We start from the raw sequence: 19,778 nt of genomic DNA, 5'->3' as shown, positions 1-19,778 counted from the left end.
CCTACATCAAATGGTAACAAAAACTCGGTCCCATCATGTCAAAGAACGTCAGTAGAGTCCTATCAAAATATGATTATTTGACAAGCATTATTCGGCCGGTGCAAAAAAAATCCTATCAGAATAATTTAAATGATTTTTGTTGCTAAGAAGCTCCTACAAATCATTAAAAGGCATAATTGACCCTTTATTGTTGTAGAAAATCTTCTCCATTATACGTAAAATACATAGTACACTGTGCACTGTTTTGGCCTATGGATGTTTAAATCTTTTTAATCATCTGTAAGAAATAAATAGATGGGGCACACACTCCAAACAGAAAATGAAAACAAAAACACTTTTTAATAGTAAACCATTCATTTTATTTATAAAAACGCTATATCAATTTACATTCTTTTCTTCTTTTATATAAAAAAATCATAGATCAGAATAAACTGTGCGAGTTTTCAGACAAAACTGTTGTTGTTGTTGTTTTCCCCAAGTGGATCACTTTGTCGTCCTTGTCCTAGAAAAAACAAAACAAACAAGTCGGGAAATTGACTTTTGGTACAACCGTCTTTAAAGCATTTAGAGTAATTTGAGGTAAGAGTAACTAAGAGTATCATATGCAACATTTAAATTGTTGAAAAGAATGTTTGTTTTGTTTTTATTCGTTTTTTCGGCGCACCAACAGAATTTATATATGGCGCCGGAACGGAAAGATGGTTTTGCCTAACTCGGTTGTTACACAACTTCAAAGCCACACCAAAGTCAATGCATAATATAAACTAAACAACTGATTATATATATAAATCTATTAATATCTTTTTATATATCTATAATTTACTTACTTTAATAATGTTTCCATGGTTTCCCTTTTGGCCAGTAAGGTCTGTACCTTCCAGGGTACCCCCCATCCATCATTCTGTAAATTATTTCCAAGTAATTTTTATAATTTTTATAAATAAATCTTTTGTATTTTTATTTGGATTTTGGTTTTGCCAACCATAGATCTTTATCGAAAGTTGCCTTTATTTTATTGTATTTGTGAGAAGCAAAGGACCTTTCCTAAACTAGAAAATAGTGCATTTATTAAATTGTTTTTTTCACATAATAATTCACGACAGTCTTGATATAATTCCCTCTGTTGAAAGAAATACTTTTTTCATTACGCTCTACTCTTAAAGTTATAAGTATATACATATACAAGATTGTTATTTTGTGTATTAACCGTATTACATAAAGTGTAGTAAGTAATGTATTAAATAAGAATCAAGTAAACAAGTATTCAGTCATCGTGAAACATATTTCTTCTAAATATCCTTTATTTTAGTCTACGTACATCCCATATCCTCCACCGTGACCGTATCCTCCATTATCTCCATATCCGTTGTCGCCTCCATAACGTATGTAACCACCGAAGCCCCTATACCTCCAACCGTCGTCCTCGTCCCCATAGTCGCCTCGCCATCTGTATCCACCATAATATGGTGTCGCTATTGCCATGGAAAGCAATGCAGCAAGAACTAAAATCGACTTCATTCTTTAAAACAGAAAAAGAGGGACATGGTTATATACAACTTTAGTTCTTTTAATGATTTGAACAGGTTAATGAGTCTATTTGACATATAGATATGTAAGCTATTCCTCGCACAGATATTTAATTTGCTTTGCTGGCAATTTTACATTAAATATATTCTTACAAGTTAACTTTTGCTTATTGTAACAACTATCTTACAAGTTACCAAACAGATTCATTTCGTTGCCATGAAAAGTCAAATTTAAAATATGAGATCTTACCTGTTTGTTTTCGTGTGGTGTTGAATTTATCAGATATACTTTATAACAGTATATATACCCTTGCTCAGAGGAATTGAAAATAAAAAGAAAGAAAAAAAATGACGATGTCTCTGGGTTAAACATTAGATTTTAGCTTTTTTTACGTACACAAAACCACAGTGCACCACTTAACATTGCAACTTGTCCAATCAGATTAAATTCATACTCAATTTCGATGACGTTTTGTCAAATAAATTAGACTTCAAAATAATTTTAAATCTGGTTTTGACTAGCTTATATTTTTTTGATGATTTCCTTATTCTAACTCAAACTGATTTTAGTGTGTCTATACCATTCACATACTATAACCAGCATTTAAAACTGTCAAAACTAAATGGAAATAATAATGGGCGTCAACATGTAAAAAAGATTTGTCAGGTGCATACTATTTAAGGGTCAGCAAAAAGATATATCGTTTAGATCATATATTATAGCTTGCATATTTAATATTTTCCTATGAACTTATGTTTTTGTCGGAGCCCTTCAGAATTCAAAACCAGTGGTCCTGTCCTGTATGGCAGATTTTTTAAGGGATGCGTTCATTGAATGCGGCATTTCCTTGTTGATCTTTGTTGTTTTAATGTATACCAACTTCTCGTAGCATTTTACCTGATGACGCCACCATACTGCGGCAATTAATCTGCTTGCAATATCTGTTAAAATAAACATTTTTATCTCTTTTATTTAAATGTATTGATAATACTGTGTAAAGAAACATCTTATGGAATGCGTATGAAGAAATAATTAATACAATTATTTGGGTTTCACTTCCACTTATTTTGCAGAATATTCAAGTGCCGACAATCAAATAATGTAAATAGTAAAACACGTATGATGTACAGACATTATTATAAAAAATTAGTTGTTAATTGCTTTAATTTGCTTATCATTTATTTGTACATCCCTATACATCCCGCCCTTTGTACTCTTATTGCCCTACTGAATGCTGTTGTGGTTGTCCGGTGTGATTTTTATTTGTTTCGTATAGCTCGTCGATATTTGTTCTCATAAAATCTTCGAAAATTGCAGACTCGGTTTGATTGAGTCTGTACATGAGGGATAATGAAGTGCAACATACTTCACGACTCCTAGCACCGGCTCTAGCGGTACTCAATGTTCAACACTTGAAAATCAATAATCCCGACGGACTAATCGAAGTGAAGTACGGGACAACTTTTTACAGCTGTCACACGGCACTTGACACCTGCTGTTGTGAGGTATAAAAATCTAGAAAAATGTGATCCCCCAAGAAACATAAATCATCACAACAGTGGGTCGCCGAAAATTAAGTCTGTTTAGAATATAAGCACTATTTGCCATATATTACCAGCTTCTTATATGTACTAAGATGGTCATACACGTGACCAAGTTCAATTTGATAATACGTGGGGTTCATAGATCGACTTATTTCATTTCTAGATGTAAACAAGCACTCTTACAGTGTTTCGATGCTTCTGACGAAGATTTTCTGTTTCAATACTTCCTTAAAGGGACTTACTGCGGTTTTTCTGACATGAGGGAACTGGAAATATATTTTCGAGATTTCGAGATCTGTTTAACATTTGTTATATGTCTGGAGTAATAACTTGTGTGAAATTTTTCAGATCATTTCTTCACCCTGTTTTTCCAGAATAAAAATAACTATGAAAAATGAAAATAAATATGAAAATAATAAATGTGAAAAATGACCTAGACATGAAAAGCGGTGCAAAGAAAAATCGATTTTTAGTTTAATTCTGAATATGTTCCTTTATTTTTTCTTTGCAGATTTTTTCTTTTAAAGCGTTTTTACTTCTATTTAAAAGTATAAAACTTGATGTTATTTTTTGCTTTCTTTTCTGTAAGTCTCCTTTAAGTATCAAACGTGGTCTCAAATGTGTTTCTAGTGATGTTGTACTACCATTTGGTTATTTTCTTTACCTTATGGTTCTGAACATCTAAGTCTTAACACCATGTTCCGGTTTCTTTGCTTATTTATTGTAATAAACACTATTTGAGCCGCGCCGCGACTAAACCAACGTTATGCGTTTGAGACCAGCATGGATCCAGACAAGCCTGCGCATTCGCGCAGTCTGATCAGGATCCATGCTGTTCGCTTACAGACCCTATTACAAGTAGAGAAACTGATAGCGAATAGCATTGATCCTGATCAGACTGCGCGGATGCGCAGTCTGGTCTGGATCCATGCTGGTCGCAAACGCACTATGTTGGTTTTTTCGTGACGCGGCTCATTTTTTTCAGTTTTATTATGAACTATTCGTGGCCATTAACGGAATTGTACAGAAAAAGATATGTCGACAGGTTCCTTATTAACGCAAATTGAATAAATTTGAAACATACAATCGACCATACCTTCATCTATTTGTAAATGTTTGGATTAGCTTAAAGTTCAGTTATGTGCAGTTGGCTATATTACAATAAATATTGTTCATAATAAGGTACAACCAAAGAGAATCGGCATAATTGGTTTTGTTTTGCGACTTAAAAACTTCTATACAAATTTATTACTTTGCTGTTTGCAACGACTGTTCGTTAATGTTTTGGTAAGATACATTCAGAATATGCATGCATCATATTTAATCATACTTATTATGAAACTTTGCCTAACGGGTTGAAATAAGAAGAAAACATTAAAGTTGATGTCAAAGGATCAATTTTTTGTTGCAGTTTATCATAATAGTGTTGTTTTTTCCCCTCAATAGTATCAACATAGAAAAGTCTCATTACATGATATCACGCGAACCTTTCATTCTCGAGAAGTTATAAAATATAATGTGTAATACATTTATACTTTAAACTTATAACTGGGTGTAATTGGCTATTTATAAATTGTAAATGTAAGAACATAAACACAATAATAAAGATCATTGCAATTTATTTGTACATTACTTTTGTTAACATTCAAACTTTTCATGAAAAAATGAAAATAATTGAACATTCATATACTACATGCAAAAGTCATAAAAAGAGTCGGTGTCCGAGTCGGCCTAGTTGATAATGTTCTAATAGTATCCATTTCCTGAAATAAAATACAAATATGTAAAGCTCTTTTTGAAAATTCTCTGATTCTTATCATGCAAATATTACTTCCTGTACTTGCATAACGTGCTTAAGGACCGAATATTTGTAGGTTTGTAATAAAAGAAAATCGAGCAAAATGTCTTATACTTATGAATCAATTAACAATCAAATATTTCTTTGGAAAATAAAATAGATAAAAGGATGAGCTAGAGGTTTATAAAATCCAGTTTCCAGAGTTTATGGCACGCAAAATTTTTTGGGGTGCTTTTTTAAAGTCTACAGTATTCTGATTCAAATGATGCACAGTATCTTGCTGAAATAACGTTAATTTAGTGCACGAATTGAGATACCAATATTGTTTTACGTTAAATAAAACAACGTATCCATCAATGCCGAGAACAGGCTTTGCATTTCAAAAAGTTAAATTTCTACTTAACATATTATACTGAAATGCTTCTGATCATTTTTCTTTCAGACTAATTACCCTTTACTTATTGTTAGGTTTCCAGAGACCATTAATCATTTACTTACTGTAAGGTTTCCATGGCGTCCATCTGGGCCAGTATGGTCTGTATCCCCAATGTCGATATCTATACATTCCCGGGTACCATCCGTTCATTCTGTTTTTTATATAAGTATAATTAACATGCATTAATGTTGAACGACAGTTTCTGATAATACCAAAATAATATTCTAAGAAAATTAAGACACCGACGAGCTTAAATAACTCAAAGCTCTCAGGACCATTTGAGCCGCGTCACGACAAAACCAACATAATGGGTTTGCGACCAGCATGGATCCAGACCAGCCTGCGCGTCCGCGCAGTCTGATCAGGATACATGTTGTTCGCTATCAGTTTCTCTACTTGTTATAGGGTTTGTAAGCGAACAGCATGGATCCTGATCAGACTGCGCGAATGCGCAGGCTGGTCTGGATCCCTGCTGGTCGCAAACCCATTATGTTGGTTTTGTCGTGACACGGCTCATTTGATTTATGAAGTGATATTTATTGATAAACAAACATCGCTGGCACATCCGATATTAATTAACATGATAAAAAAGATCGTTTGAAGTCATAAACATATACATGTCTTGTTTAACAACAACATCATTTACTTCTAAGAGATCGAAAAATAAATTGATTTTGTATCAAATTGTTGAGTTTTGAGGAATGACTTAAAAATGGAAAAATCAAATTAATGTCATTGTCTTCAATGATGATACTGGAGATTCCAGTAACTTATTATCAGATATATTCATTATTTACCCGCCATATCCTCCATAGTCTATCATTCCTCCGTATCCCCCATAGCCTCCGTATCCTCCATAACCTCTGTAACCTCCATATCCTCCATAACCGCCATATGGCCAATAGTCGTCGTCGTAACCACCAAACCTGTATCCTCCATAATACGGGGTAGCTATTGTAACGGCAAGTATTGCCAAAAATATTATTGTGGACTTCATACTAAAAAAGAAATAAAAAGAATATACAAACATATTGAAATGAAGTATTATTGATAAATCAATGAGATCTATTCATTTGTTTATGGTTTTTGATATGATTTTAAACAATTCAAATTACAATTATAACACAAACAAAAAAAAAAACGGGAAAATATCGTTACATCCATCAAGACTACAAGAAAAGTTTAATTATATTTCTAACTAATTCAGTATTAAATTGGCCCAAATGTTAAATTGTCAAAATATAATAACAGAATTATTGATATGCCTCCGCTCTAACCCAAGTTCGGCATGGTCAAGTATTAAGATTAGTTATACCGTTAGACAAGTATCTAAATTAATAGTTAATTTCCGATTTGGCAGGTGTCATATACTCGAAATCATCACAAAGCTTTGAAGATTTTAATAGGAAATATTTTATCCGTTTTGCATTAAATAACAGGTATCTATTAAAGTTCGTTATAGATTTTAGCATAAACTATGAAATAAAGATTATTTGAAATATTTAATTTTGTTTCCTTTCTTATAGAATAAAAAAGCATCGGAAATGTCTTTGAAGAAAATCCTATTGCTTGCTCTAAACGAAATGAATGTAAAACGTTAAAAAAATATAAATTCAAGCAACGATTCAAATATAATAATTCTTACCTGTTTGTCTTTGTGTTCGATGTATGTGTCAGCTAAAATTCAGACTAAAATTTATAGCATCGAAGGTGACATTGACCCGCAATAAATGACAAAAAAATATAAAAGATCATTGCTAAAATTTATAATGTTGAGAAAAAAACTCATTGTGGGATCTGGTTCAGTTTTTCAAAAACAAAAATGCTGACACTCCTCATCTATTGACTCAAACTCAATCTGTCTTTTTGAATTAAAATGTATACCTGTAATTTGTCAAACCTATAAATTATAACATCAATTTCAATTTTAACTATACATCAAAGCTTTGACCAGCTGTCTATATTCTGGGAATTACTGTTGTACTTCATGAACCTAATTTGTAACACAGGGCCAATTCATTTTATGCCATTTCCATGATTTAACGTCACTTTATCAAACTTGTAATTATTTAGATACTTAGAAATTGTTATAATAATTCTTATTTCTTTTATTCACTGTGATAGATGGAAGACAAAACAATACATGCAATTGTTTTAAAAAAGCCACATGACAAACAAAAGAAGATAATGTAAGATATATTTTCAAATACATGCTAGTCGGATCCATATTTCACTTGATTTCACTTACTATTAGTACTTGGTTATATGTAATATGTAATACCTTTTTCCATTAATACAAATAATCAGTGTAAAACAAAATGATACACCAATTATTTACGAAATATAATACATGTAGCCTTTGCTGTCAAAATTGACTATCTGTTGCAATACGATGATTCTTTGTGTCCTTAATGTATGTCTTATTAATTGTTAACATGAGGTGACACTTGGTGCGTCTCTTTGTCCTCTGTTTAATTTAGATTTTGTTTAATTTTGTAATTTTTCACCGACGGAAAGTATTTCCTTTCACATTGACCTCTAGTCACCCCCATCTTGTCCCTGTAGTTCCCATTTCTACATTTTTATTTAATCTAATAACTTTCAATTCCAATTATACTTTTTTTTAATTATTAGCTACAATTGTATTTTCATAACATTGCTTCGTTCATAAACGTTGCCTGCTGGGTGACTTTTCGAAATACATATGTGGCTGAATACTGTTTGGGTGCATTTGGTGACTGTCGCACCCCTTTGCTGATCTTTTTTTTTTCATTTTCAATGATACTTTAACAATCAAAAGTTTTTATATCTAGTCTCAAATCATCACAAAATCTCGCATACAATAATCATGTTTAGATCTATTTGCTCAGAAGCATTATCTTATTTTATAACATTAACATTATATAAGTTTTTTCTCTGAAATTGATTTATAGGAACAATGAATGCATGCTGATAATGAGATGTTTCTTAAAAAAATGAAAAATTGTTTCCTTTGTAACATTGCAACGTTTGCAGAAAAAATAAAAAGAAATACTTGGAAATAAGTTATGATTGCAACTTTAAATAAATGTAGATAAAACTTTATAAAACTAAAAATAATATGACCATTCTATATCTATATAAATAAGACAATGCAAGGACAATCTATACTTTATGATTACACGACCACTGTGTGAAATTTTGAATTCAAAAAATAAAAAGCATTTTTTTGTCATTTATTGACAATGCAGGTTTCGAATATTTTTGAACGGGTCGTGTTTCAATTAAGTTATAAATAGTTTGATTACCTTCAAATTTAGAGTCTTTCAGCAACAATACATTAAAAAATGACCTGGATATACGACAATGATAACGCCCATTGTGTCGTTACTGTATTTCATAAAGAAACAATATCATTACTTTGTTTTCTAAGTATTCACAGATATATAAAAATGGCCTTATGTAAAAGCAAAAAATATATACAATACAGTTCATTTGACAAAACACTTTATCCATACATCATTTTGTGGTGAGTTATTTATTGCTATTAAGTCGCCTGCTCGTAAAGTCATTGCACCATATAAACCTATCAATTTGTTTACACTTGGTAGCTTAATTAGGTAAAATAAAAAACGCCGAGTACAAAGCAAAAAAATGCGTTGGTTACATCCAGGAAAAAAATGTTGATCTTATACCAATTTGATGTCACGTCATAATTGTATTCAATTTTTACAATTAATAATATACTATGTATGATGCTATGCGGAACATTTTAATTGTTGTTCTACTGATGACATGACTTATCAAATTTGTCAAACTTTTTTGTATGTATTTGTGACATCTTAATCATTCGTTCTATATTTATAAATTGTCAAGTAAATTGTGAATGACGATATGTCAATAATCCTTAAACAAATAATTATCGTACTAGTAAACTACTAATTGAAGAATTTTTAAAATCTTGAAATCACATCACAGATGAAAATTGCGGTGCAAAACATTTCATTTTTATACATTTATTTGCTAAATATGTAAACTTCCTCGAATTTATTTCAGAATATCTAGGCCATGCATTTCCACCATGTATGAAATATAACAAACAAAATCAACGTGGAAGGGCGGCATTCAAAGGACAAATCCTCCCAACACAGGACCACCGGCAAGGAGTCAAGCATGCCACAAAACAGGACAGGGTGCATGGGCGAGACTATTTTAGTGTAAACTTTTACGATTTTAAGACTATGCATTGCCACCATTTACGAACCTATGACAGTGTCATTTTCATTTAGAATACAATAAACTAAGGGTTGTAGAAGCTTTAATTAGCATATTTGTTTTACTACAATGCTATTGGCAAGGCATTAAGTTATCAAAAGATATTTTATAAAACATAATCATGAAAATATCTAGAATCCCCCCATGTTTTTCATTAAAACATAACTGTCAAATGACGTCGCACTTGCAGCACAACCAATGACAAATTTCTTTATCATCTTCAGAAGCCCCCTAAGACTCAGAAAAAATAATTCGCTCTGCGAGCTCGGGCTTTGAATGCACACACGTTCTTCTGCAGATGTAAATGTAAGAAAAAATGTAGATTTATTATCTATTTTAATACCTACGACCCAAGTTGGTGTCATTGCAAAACATCAAAGGTATCTTCATTGCATAATATTCCATGTATTCTTTGATATAATTCATCACGTATTCTTTTATATCAAGAAAGTAAAATGTTATATTACGCTAAGAGCCTTCTTATACTGTATACCATTGTTCCTGTGTATACCTGTTTTATCGTCACGTATGTCTCTAACCCACACCAGACTTAGAGCAAATTCTTGCAAACTGCTCGATACAAAACCAGACGATATCTACTCTAGAGACTAGTCAGGAACCAAACAGACAGCGAAGACATAGACAACTTTTTCTAACGTTAACCGCAAATCTGCAGTAACTCATATGAAATAAAAAAGGACTTACAACAGTATTGCGGTCAACCCTCGAAATGTCTTTTACCAATAACTTGAGGCCCTTTAAGAGTATCACCGTTTATTATAAAATTTAAACATAGATACATGCAAAGATAAATACATGTACATCTTAACCGAGCAAACAAAAACACATTCTACATTCAAACAAAATAAAAGGACTGTTATATTAATGTTAAATTTCTATAAACATTTTATAGATAATTTTATAGCACTGTAATCTAATGAATGAAAACTGTTACTGTTCGTATTGAATTTAATATATTTAATGCATAATAGTATGTCCACGCTCACAAACTAATCATGGAATGAAAACATATTTCAAACCCTCCAAATGTTTCTTGTTAATTATTGTTTGTGTCTCTCTTTCTATTTGGTATTGGTAATTAATATAATCTCTATCGAAGGTCTTTTAAATTCATTTTACAATAATATATGTAAAATGTATTTTATTTTATCTACAAATAAAAAGCTAAAGATTTGTTTCATTATCTGCATTTTGTATGCTTTAAAGAAGCCAAATGCAGATAATGAATTATCTGCCAAATGCAAATTGTCAAATGCAAATGAGTATTTTCAAAAAGATCACGAATGAGTCGTGTCAAATAGAAGTGAAATTTCTTTTGTTTTATTCTTTATCTTCCAAGTTTGCATTAAGTGTTTGTTCCCATTTCCGTTAACAAACAGGTATACGAGTACTGTTACTTGATTTTAATATATTATGCATTGGTTGTGAACCTTTTTCAATTTTTTAAAATGAGAGATAGCATTGGTGGAATAAAGGTTTTGAGACATGTTTCAAACCACAGGGCAACCGGCAATTTTTAGACATTTAACTACTGTGTGACATGTGCCCCGAAAATGCAAACAAAAATCGCACTCATATTATAGATTTTATTGCATTCATGGATCTCATACAAACCCCATATATCTTAAACATGTCACATATACACTAGCATAAAACTATGACTTTAAAAATATACTTTTTTACCAACCAATATATTATATTCGCCTAACCCAAGTAGTTTTTAATGCCGTAAAAACGCATTTAAATCTATCATGTCAAATCCTCCATCTTTTTAATTTTTTATTAAAACAACTTTTTTTAATCTTGCATGGACCTTGCCATATACCATCAAAGTATATTCTGTTGAATATAAGATTTTGGTGAATAAGGCAGAGACAAACAAAATAAATAGTAAAAGTACAGAGTTTTTATAACAACTATTCTTCCAATCGCTGTAATTATTCTTCTCTTCCACATTTTTAAATATAGATCCTGCTTACGCAATTTTAGTTTTGTAGTTCTATTTTAGCATTTTTAATAAATCTTCATTGAACTTGAAGCCAAGCATGACAAATTTTGCTGATTCCAAGATAATTTCCATTTTCATTTTATATTATTCGCACTTAGTTTTTCTTTTCCAATCCACACATCTTTTGTTTTGTCAAAATTAACTTTCAAACCTGAGATAAAATTAAATGTGGACAATATGTCTAGAGTTTCATTTTAAAGAGGAGGTCGAACCGTCTAGAATAATTGTAGTATCATCTGCAAATAATATATTCATTTTAATTCCTTTGATATTGTTACTTGATCTAATTTTCTGCAAAAGTATTTTAGTACATAAAATAAAAATGATCAACCTGCCGGCATCCACGCTGAATGTTAGAGAACTTTGAAAATCCATTTTGCCATATTGATATATCATATCTTTATAGAAAATGCTAAACCATCTTTTGATGTCTTCTCCAAAATTAAAAAGTGACAACGTTTTATTTACAAAGACCAAGACAAAGAATCAAAAGCCTTTCCGAAATCGCTTAGGAGTAAAAGACCGAAAATGTTATTCTCCTCTGTATATTGCATTATATCATAAATTAGTCAGTTTTTCGAAAAACGTTTAGGTTTATCACCTTTAGGGATACGTGTATTTAGACCCTGTGCTTGTGTTACAAATAAGTTTCCAGATATAAAAGCATGGTTTAGAGCCCTACAAAAAAAATACGCCAATTCTTTTCCAAAAACATTTATAAAATTCTGCTGAAAATCCAGAAGAGCCTGGATTATTATTTTGAAATTAATATATTTAATGCATAATACTATGTCCACACTCACAAACTAATCATGGAATGAAAATATAATTCAAACCCTCCAAATGTTTGTCAAAAATGTCTACCTTGTTAATTATTGTTGTGTCTCTCTTTCTATTTGGTATTGGTACATATGTACTTAATATAAATATAATCTTTAGCAGCTCTATCGAAGGTCTTTTAAATTCATTTTGCAATAATATATGTACTTCTCTACAAATAAAAAGCTAAAGATTTGTTTCATTATCTGCATTTAGTATGCTTTAAAGAAATTGTATTATTGTGAAATGCAAATAGTCAAATGCAAATGAGTATTTTCAAAAAGATCATGAATGAGTCGTGTCAAATAGAAGTGAAATTTCTTTTGTTTCTTTCTTTATCTTCCGATTTTGCATTAAGTGTTTGTTCCCATGTAAGTTTGCAAAAAGGTATACGAGTACTGTTACTTGATTTTAATATATTATGCATTGGTTGTGAACCTTTTTCAAAATGAGAGATAGCATTGGTGGAATAAAGGTTTTGAGACATGTTTCAAACCACTTACAGGACAACCGGCAATTTTAAGACATTTAACTACTGTGTGACATGTGTCCTGAAAATGCAAACAAAAATCGCACTCATATCATAGATTTTATTGAATTCATGGATCTCATACAAACCCCATATATCTTAAACATGTCACATATACACTAGCATAAAACTACGACTTTAAAAATATACTTTTTTACCAACCAATATATTATATTCGCCAAACCCAAGTAGTTTTTAATGCCGTAAAAAAGCATTTAAATCTATCATGTCAAATCCTCCATCTTTTCAATTTTTCATTAAAACATCTTTTTTAACCTTGCATGGACCTTGCCATATACCATCAAAGTATATTCTGTTGAATATAAGATTTTGGTGAATAAGGCAGAGACAAACAAAATAAATAGTAAAAGTACAGAGTTTTTATAACAACTATTCTTCCAATCGCTGTAATTATTCTTCTCTTCCACATTTTTAAATATAGATCCTGCTTATGCAATTTTAGTTTTGTAGTTCTATTTTAGCATTTTTAATAAATCTTCATTGAACTTGAAGCCAAGCATGACAAATTTTGCTGATTCCAAGATAATTTCCATTTTCATTTTATATTATTCGCACTTAGTTTTTCTTTTCCAATCCACACATCTTTTGTTTTGTCAAAATTAACTTTCAAACCTGAGATAAAATTAAATGTGGACAATATGTCTAGAGTTTCATTTAAAGAGGAGGTCGAACCGTCTAGAATAATTGTAGTATCATCTGCAAATGATATATTCATTTTAATTCCTTTGATATTGTTACTTGATCTAATTTTCTGCAAAGGTATTTTAGTACATAAAATAAAAATGTTCAACCTGCCGGCATCCACGCTGAATGTTAGAGAACTTTGAAAATCCATTTTGCCATATTGCTGAAATCATATCTTTATAGAAAATGCTAAACCATCTTTTGATGTCTTCTCCAAAATTAAGAAGTGACAACGTTTTATTTACAAAGCCCAAGACAAAGAATCAAAAGCCTTTCCGAAATCGCTTAGGAGTAAAAGACCGAAAATGTTATTCTCCTCTGTATATTGCATTATATCATAAATTAGTCAGTTTTTCGAAAAACGTTTAGGTTTATCACCTTTAGGGATACGTGTATTTAGACCCTGTGCTTGTGTTACAAATAAGTTTCCAGATATAAAAGCATGGTTTAGAGCCCTGCAAAAAAATACGCCAATTCTTTTCCAAAAACATTTATAAAATTCTGCTGAAAATCCAGAAGAGCCTGGATTATTATTTTTTAACAGAACAGAACAGAACAGAACAGATATTTTATTAAGACTTGTACAAAGTACATCATCTACAATACATTATATTCACATATGTAATCGCTGCATGAAAATTAACAAACAAAATATGGATATCACAAATTACGTATACAATAGTTTCATAACAACAAACAAACAAACATGCAATCAATCAATCAATCAATCAAACAAACAAACAAACATGTAGCTATGGAAAAATGTGTATTTACTATCTACTTTTATAATTAAATAAGACGCTTTTATGGATATTTTTGGAATCAAAACAAAACATTTGGAGAATGAACATTAATTGTAATCAGACAGTAGCATTTATTTGGATAAACGTATAAGCTCATTTTTATTTTGTGAGTTTAACAGTTGAGTAAATTTGTAAACTGATGGATTTCTGTAATAGTAGGCTTTTAAGTATTGTTTTCTTATAACATCATAGCATTTACATATACAGATTAAATGGTACTCATCCTCAATATCTAAATCATTGCAAAACAAACAATATCTTTCTTCACGAGGGATTCTATTTCTACTAAATCTACCTGTTTGAATTCTTAAAGGAAGGCCATTCATTCTTAATCTACAAAAATAAAATCTAAAACACCTAGGTAGTATATTTAAATAACATTCATATTCAAAACAAGATTTAACATTTCTATATATACATAAAACAGGACTTTTTTCAAGATTACTGAACCATTCTTGCTTGAAGGAATCAATAAGACGACATTTAAATTCAGATAAAAAACATAACCTTGTCTATATTGTCACAATTATCAAAAATATATGAAAACCCATAATTATTTAAGATATTTTTAACATTAGAAACCCAATTTGTCTTCCCTTTTTTGCTATCTTCAAGTGCCTTGGTGTAAACTGTTTTTAATATTATATTGTCTGTATTTACAAGTTTTAACCAGAACTTAATAATTCTCACATATCTATGAATATATAATGGATATCTGCCAAGTTCACCATATACACTAGTATTACAAGTATTTAATCTAACTTTTAACAATCTTTTACAAAATTTTAAATGTATTCTTTCCATTTCCTTAGATTTAGAATAACCCCAAATTTCACATGAATAATTTAGTATTGGTGAAACGAAGGCATCAAACAATTGACACAATGTTTTTGGACTAAAATCATACTCTTTGCATTTACATAACAGCATATTCATTGATTTTAAAGCTTTTCCAATTAAATGTTCTTGATTTAGAATAAATTTACCAGTATAATTAAAAACAGTTCCTAGATAATTAAAATCATTAACAGCTTCGATTTCTTGGCCATCATAGGTCCAATGCTCAGAGGCTAAAAGTGCACCCCTTTTTCGAAATACCATTATTTTTGTTTTTGAAGTATTAACTTTAAGGCCCCAAGTGTTACAATAAGACAATAAGAGATTCAAAAGAGTTTGTATTTCATCTGGACTTTTACCTATGATAGCCATATCATCAGCAAATAATAAAAGAATTAAAACTATATCATCTAGAGTAAGACCTGCTTCAATTTCAGACTGAAGATATAATTCAAGGTCTTCAACAAAAAGTGAAAATAAAAGAGGGGACATAACTTCCCCTTGACGAAGACCTACAGCATATAAAAAATAGTCCGAATAGCTAGAACATGACTTAACACAAGATTTTACTTTTTGATACATATCACGTATTATACTAAGTAACTTCCCTTGAATTCCGCAATTATACAATTTAAACCAAAGGCCATTTCTATAAACAGAGTCAAAGCATTTCATCATATCAACAAATATAACATATAATCTTTTATTATCATTTAAATATTTCTGAACCAATGAATTAAGAATAAAAATAGCGTCTACAGTAGATCTTCCCTTACGAAATCCGAACTGTGCATCCGAAATAGTGTTATGTTCATTACAAAATTTTTCGATTCGTCTATTTATAACTGTAGTAAATAATTTTGACAAGCAACTTACAAGTGTAATGCCTCTGTAATTATTAACGTCATTTTGATTCCCTTTTTTATGCAGAGGGATAATTATACCTTCGGTCCATTTATCAGGAAAACAGCCCGACTTTAAAATACAAGTAAATAAGTCACAAATATGAGACGATAAAATATCAATACTTTCTATAAAATATTCGTTCAATAAACAATCATTACCATAAGCTTTATTACGCTTCAGTGATTTAACAGCCGATAAAATTTCAGAACAAGTAATAGGCTCGTCTAACTCAGGAAAAATTTCATTAGTAATTGTAAAATCATTATTTTCACAAAATTCCTCAGCTTCAGCATTGTAACACTGAAAAAAGTCATTACTTAAGTTAGAAAAATATTCTCTAAATTGTTCTAAATTTATTTTATTATCAACTTTTCCCGTTTGTTTTTTAAAATATTTCCAAAAATCTTTCGGCTTACTCTTTTTCAAATTTTCTATTTCTTGCATTTTCTTTCTATAGAACACATTTTTCTTCTTTGTAATAACAGATTTATAAGCAGATTTATGATTACACAAAATTACTCTATTTTCATCCGTTTTACAACAGTTAAATGATTTTAATGATTCTAAATATACGTTTCGTGCATCAATGCAATCTTTATCAAACCATTCTGAGTGCTTCATGTATTTTTCTGCATCATAGTAATGAACACTTCTAAATTTCAAATTATATGAAAAAAGAGGATCTGCAACACTCCGCATTGTATCTGTAAATTTATTCAATGCGTCATTAACAGACTGTCTACTATTACAACCTAATGTATTAACAATAGTATTAAAAACGGGTAAATTTACAATTATGCCCGAACGAAATTGTTGCCTGCGATCATTGTCCCACTTAAATTTGATCTCAGAATAATCTGCATTATTATCGTGCGTATTATTACATTCAAGTGACAAGGTCAAAGGGGAATGATCACTCCATTCATTAAATGGATGTATAGTAAAGTCACTGATCAATGAAAAATTGCGTTCATTGCATAACACATAGTCTATCACAGATAAACCGTTATGAGATAAAAAAAAGTATAAGTGTTAGTATTCCCGATACGGCCATTGATAATACGTATACATGATGATTTACAAAAATCTAACAGTTTAATGCCATAATTGTTATGTTTACTATCTATTGTGGCCCTGCATGGGGTACTATCGGGTTCATAATCTATGTCATCAATGTTTTTATTTACTTTATCATGTACAATGAAATCATTTTTGTTGCCTACCCTACTGTTAAAGTCACCTAGAAGATAAACACAACCAATATTTTCATAATTAGATACATCATTTTCTAACGTTTCAAATAAGTCTATATTAAAAGTATTATATACAGGTGAATTTTCACCCCAAATATACACACCACACAAATATATATCTTCATCAACATTAAAAAAATTGCGATCTAATTTCAACCATATAATTGTATCAAAATGGTTCTGAACAATTTGAATTCCTTCTTTTAAATATTCTTTATAATAAAGTACTATTCCGCCACTGCATCTGCGAGCATTCTTATTTTGAAATTTTCGAAAAAAGTTATGAGTGACGTAACCATTAATAGAAACATTACTTTGAGCATTTGTCCATGATTCATATAAAAAACAAATATCATGATTACTTATAATATTGACAAAATCTTTATTTACTTTTTTATCATTTGTAAGTCCGTGGACATTCCATGAAAGTATGGAAAGTTCATCTCCGTCGCATCCCTAATCTTTGATCGGTCGTCCGTCTATAAATAGCGTATCGTACGCGATCCATGCCCTTTTCCCTTCGTCTCGAGCTGCCTTTAACTTGGGAATCAGTCTTCTTCTTTTAGAAATCACTTCCTGTGGGAATTGTTCATACATTTGAAAATCTGTTCCTTGCAAATTTCTCCATTGCCTGCGTACCTGCTCCCGGTCTTTAAAATATGTAAACTTGGCCACAACTGTCCGTTTTTTTCCTGGTAATACATGACCGGGTGATCGGTGAACACGTTCAAAACGGAGTTCGTTGACTACCTCCTTCGAAATCTTTAAGGCCTCATGAAGATGATTTCTCAACTTTTGCTCTGTAACTTCCTGAGATTCATTACCACTTGAATTATCTTCCGGTATGTTTGTAAATATTAGATTATTGCGCATAGATTGCGACTTAAGATAAGTTACTTCGTCACGGGCAGCGTCACGTGATTTCTCTAATTCGTCCACTTTGTTAGCAAGCAAAGCTGCACTTATGTCTGTATTTTCCATTTTATCTTCTAAATGTAACACACGTTCTTCAACTTTCTTCGCTCTTTCATCTATAGCTAACCAAATACTTTTTAGCTCTTTTTCAAATCCTGATACTTGTTTTTCGAGATGATCTAATGTACAAAGTTTTTTCTCCACTGAATCAAGTCTTTTGCAAATACCGTTTAAACACACACCATGATATCACTGTTAGTAGGTTGCTTATCTGTTTTTTCCGCCATCGTGTCGATTACTTCCGGGCAATTTGTTTTCAATTCAAAAACAGATATATCAAAAGTAGAAGTGTCACTAGGAATGTCATCATTAGTAGCATTTTCATCATATAGTACAGCATTTGTCTGATTTAGAACATCACTAACTGAAACATTTAATTCTCCGAAAGGGCCTCTCTGTTTGAATATTTTTCTATTGTTTACATTACTACTATCATTACCACTGCTGTTTCTGTCTTTTCTCTTCTTATTTTTCTTATCACCCATACTACGATTTTAACTCACGTGTTTGTTATCCAATTAATCCATTTATATCCAAAATATTCTACTTATAAAACTTTTATTCACGATAAATCTTAAAAATATTTTCCCTCAGAAATTTCAAACCACCATTTTTCACGCATTTTTAAACAATAGATGCTTCTTATAGTCTAATTTTACCCTCAATCGATTTTAAATCTTGGTAATATTGGAATGTTTATATGTTAAACAAAGCTTATAAACTTAGTATGTTCTTACTCATGTGAGGTACCAATAATGACATTAGAATGTGTACAAGGATATTGCATACTATAACAAAGGAATTCATTTTGGGCGATTTTAAAACAAATATAAAAATTGACTTGTTGTCATGATGACTATCTTTTGTAACCTAAAAATAGCTATCATTTTGAGATTGCGTAACAAATTTAAAATGTTTCATGTCAAAAAACTAATAATTTTTCTTCAACCGTGCAAAAATATGCATTGTTGGTAGAAAAAAAACATCGTTTTTCACTTTGTCCACGATCTAGTTCAGTAAACATACATTGACTAATGACAATAGCATATTTATTAAAATTTCCTGTTGACATGCCAATAATGTAGTTAAAGATGATATAAAAAGGATGCCATAGCCATTTGAAAATTAGTTGTTCCACCGACGTCGATCATCAAACAGAAGGTTTTTATTTCTTTTATATTTTTTCATTTACTTTTCATTATTCTGTTCATTTTTTTTTTCATTTATGGTTCTAGTAACAGTTAGTCATTTTGCTTGCGTTTGTAACAGTAAGTCAGTTAATTCTTTGTATCTATTATGAGTTTTTACTGATAAACATACACCGACAAATAAGTTTAGATCAGTAAACGTTACTTTAGATATA

General features: G+C 30.7%; 1 protein-coding gene and 1 long non-coding RNA gene across 2 annotated transcripts; both read right to left on the bottom strand.

Moving 5' to 3' along the window:
• Positions 1–344: 344 nt before the first annotated feature.
• Positions 345–2,304, bottom strand: LOC132744685 (uncharacterized). Its single transcript, XR_009627737.1, has 4 exons — positions 1,777–2,304; positions 1,319–1,519; positions 828–901; positions 345–502 (listed from the first exon to the last, which is right to left on the bottom strand). It is a non-coding gene; the product is annotated as an uncharacterized LOC132744685 (long non-coding RNA).
• Positions 2,305–6,098: 3,794 nt separating this feature from the next.
• Positions 6,099–18,421, bottom strand: LOC132744688 (uncharacterized). The gene is made up of 4 exons (XM_060733449.1): positions 18,080–18,421; positions 16,346–16,487; positions 7,190–7,205; positions 6,099–6,303 (listed from the first exon to the last, which is right to left on the bottom strand). Exons 1-4 carry the CDS (start codon positions 18,419–18,421, stop codon positions 6,099–6,101), a joined length of 705 nt encoding a protein of 234 aa, XP_060589432.1.
• Between the last annotated feature and the right edge of the window lie 1,357 nt (positions 18,422–19,778).

The sequence above is a fragment of the Ruditapes philippinarum genome, unplaced genomic scaffold (genome assembly GCF_026571515.1).
Source record: "Ruditapes philippinarum isolate M1 unplaced genomic scaffold, ASM2657151v2 ctg308_1_1_1_1, whole genome shotgun sequence".
Classification (NCBI taxonomy): domain Eukaryota; kingdom Metazoa; phylum Mollusca; class Bivalvia; order Venerida; family Veneridae; genus Ruditapes; species Ruditapes philippinarum.
Note: the sequence above shows the minus strand (reverse complement) of the source record. Positions and strands in the feature narration are given on the sequence as shown.

Excerpts from the sequence above, each read along its gene's own strand:
- LOC132744688 (XM_060733449.1), bottom strand. The coding sequence starts at position 18,421 with ATGGAAAATACAGACATAAGTGCAGCTTTGCTTGCTAACAAAGTGGAC. Across the intron at positions 16,488-18,079 it reads ATTTTAAAGACCGGGAGCAG|TGTTACAATGCTGAAGCTGA; the intron begins GTACGCAGGCAA and ends GACTTTTTTCAG.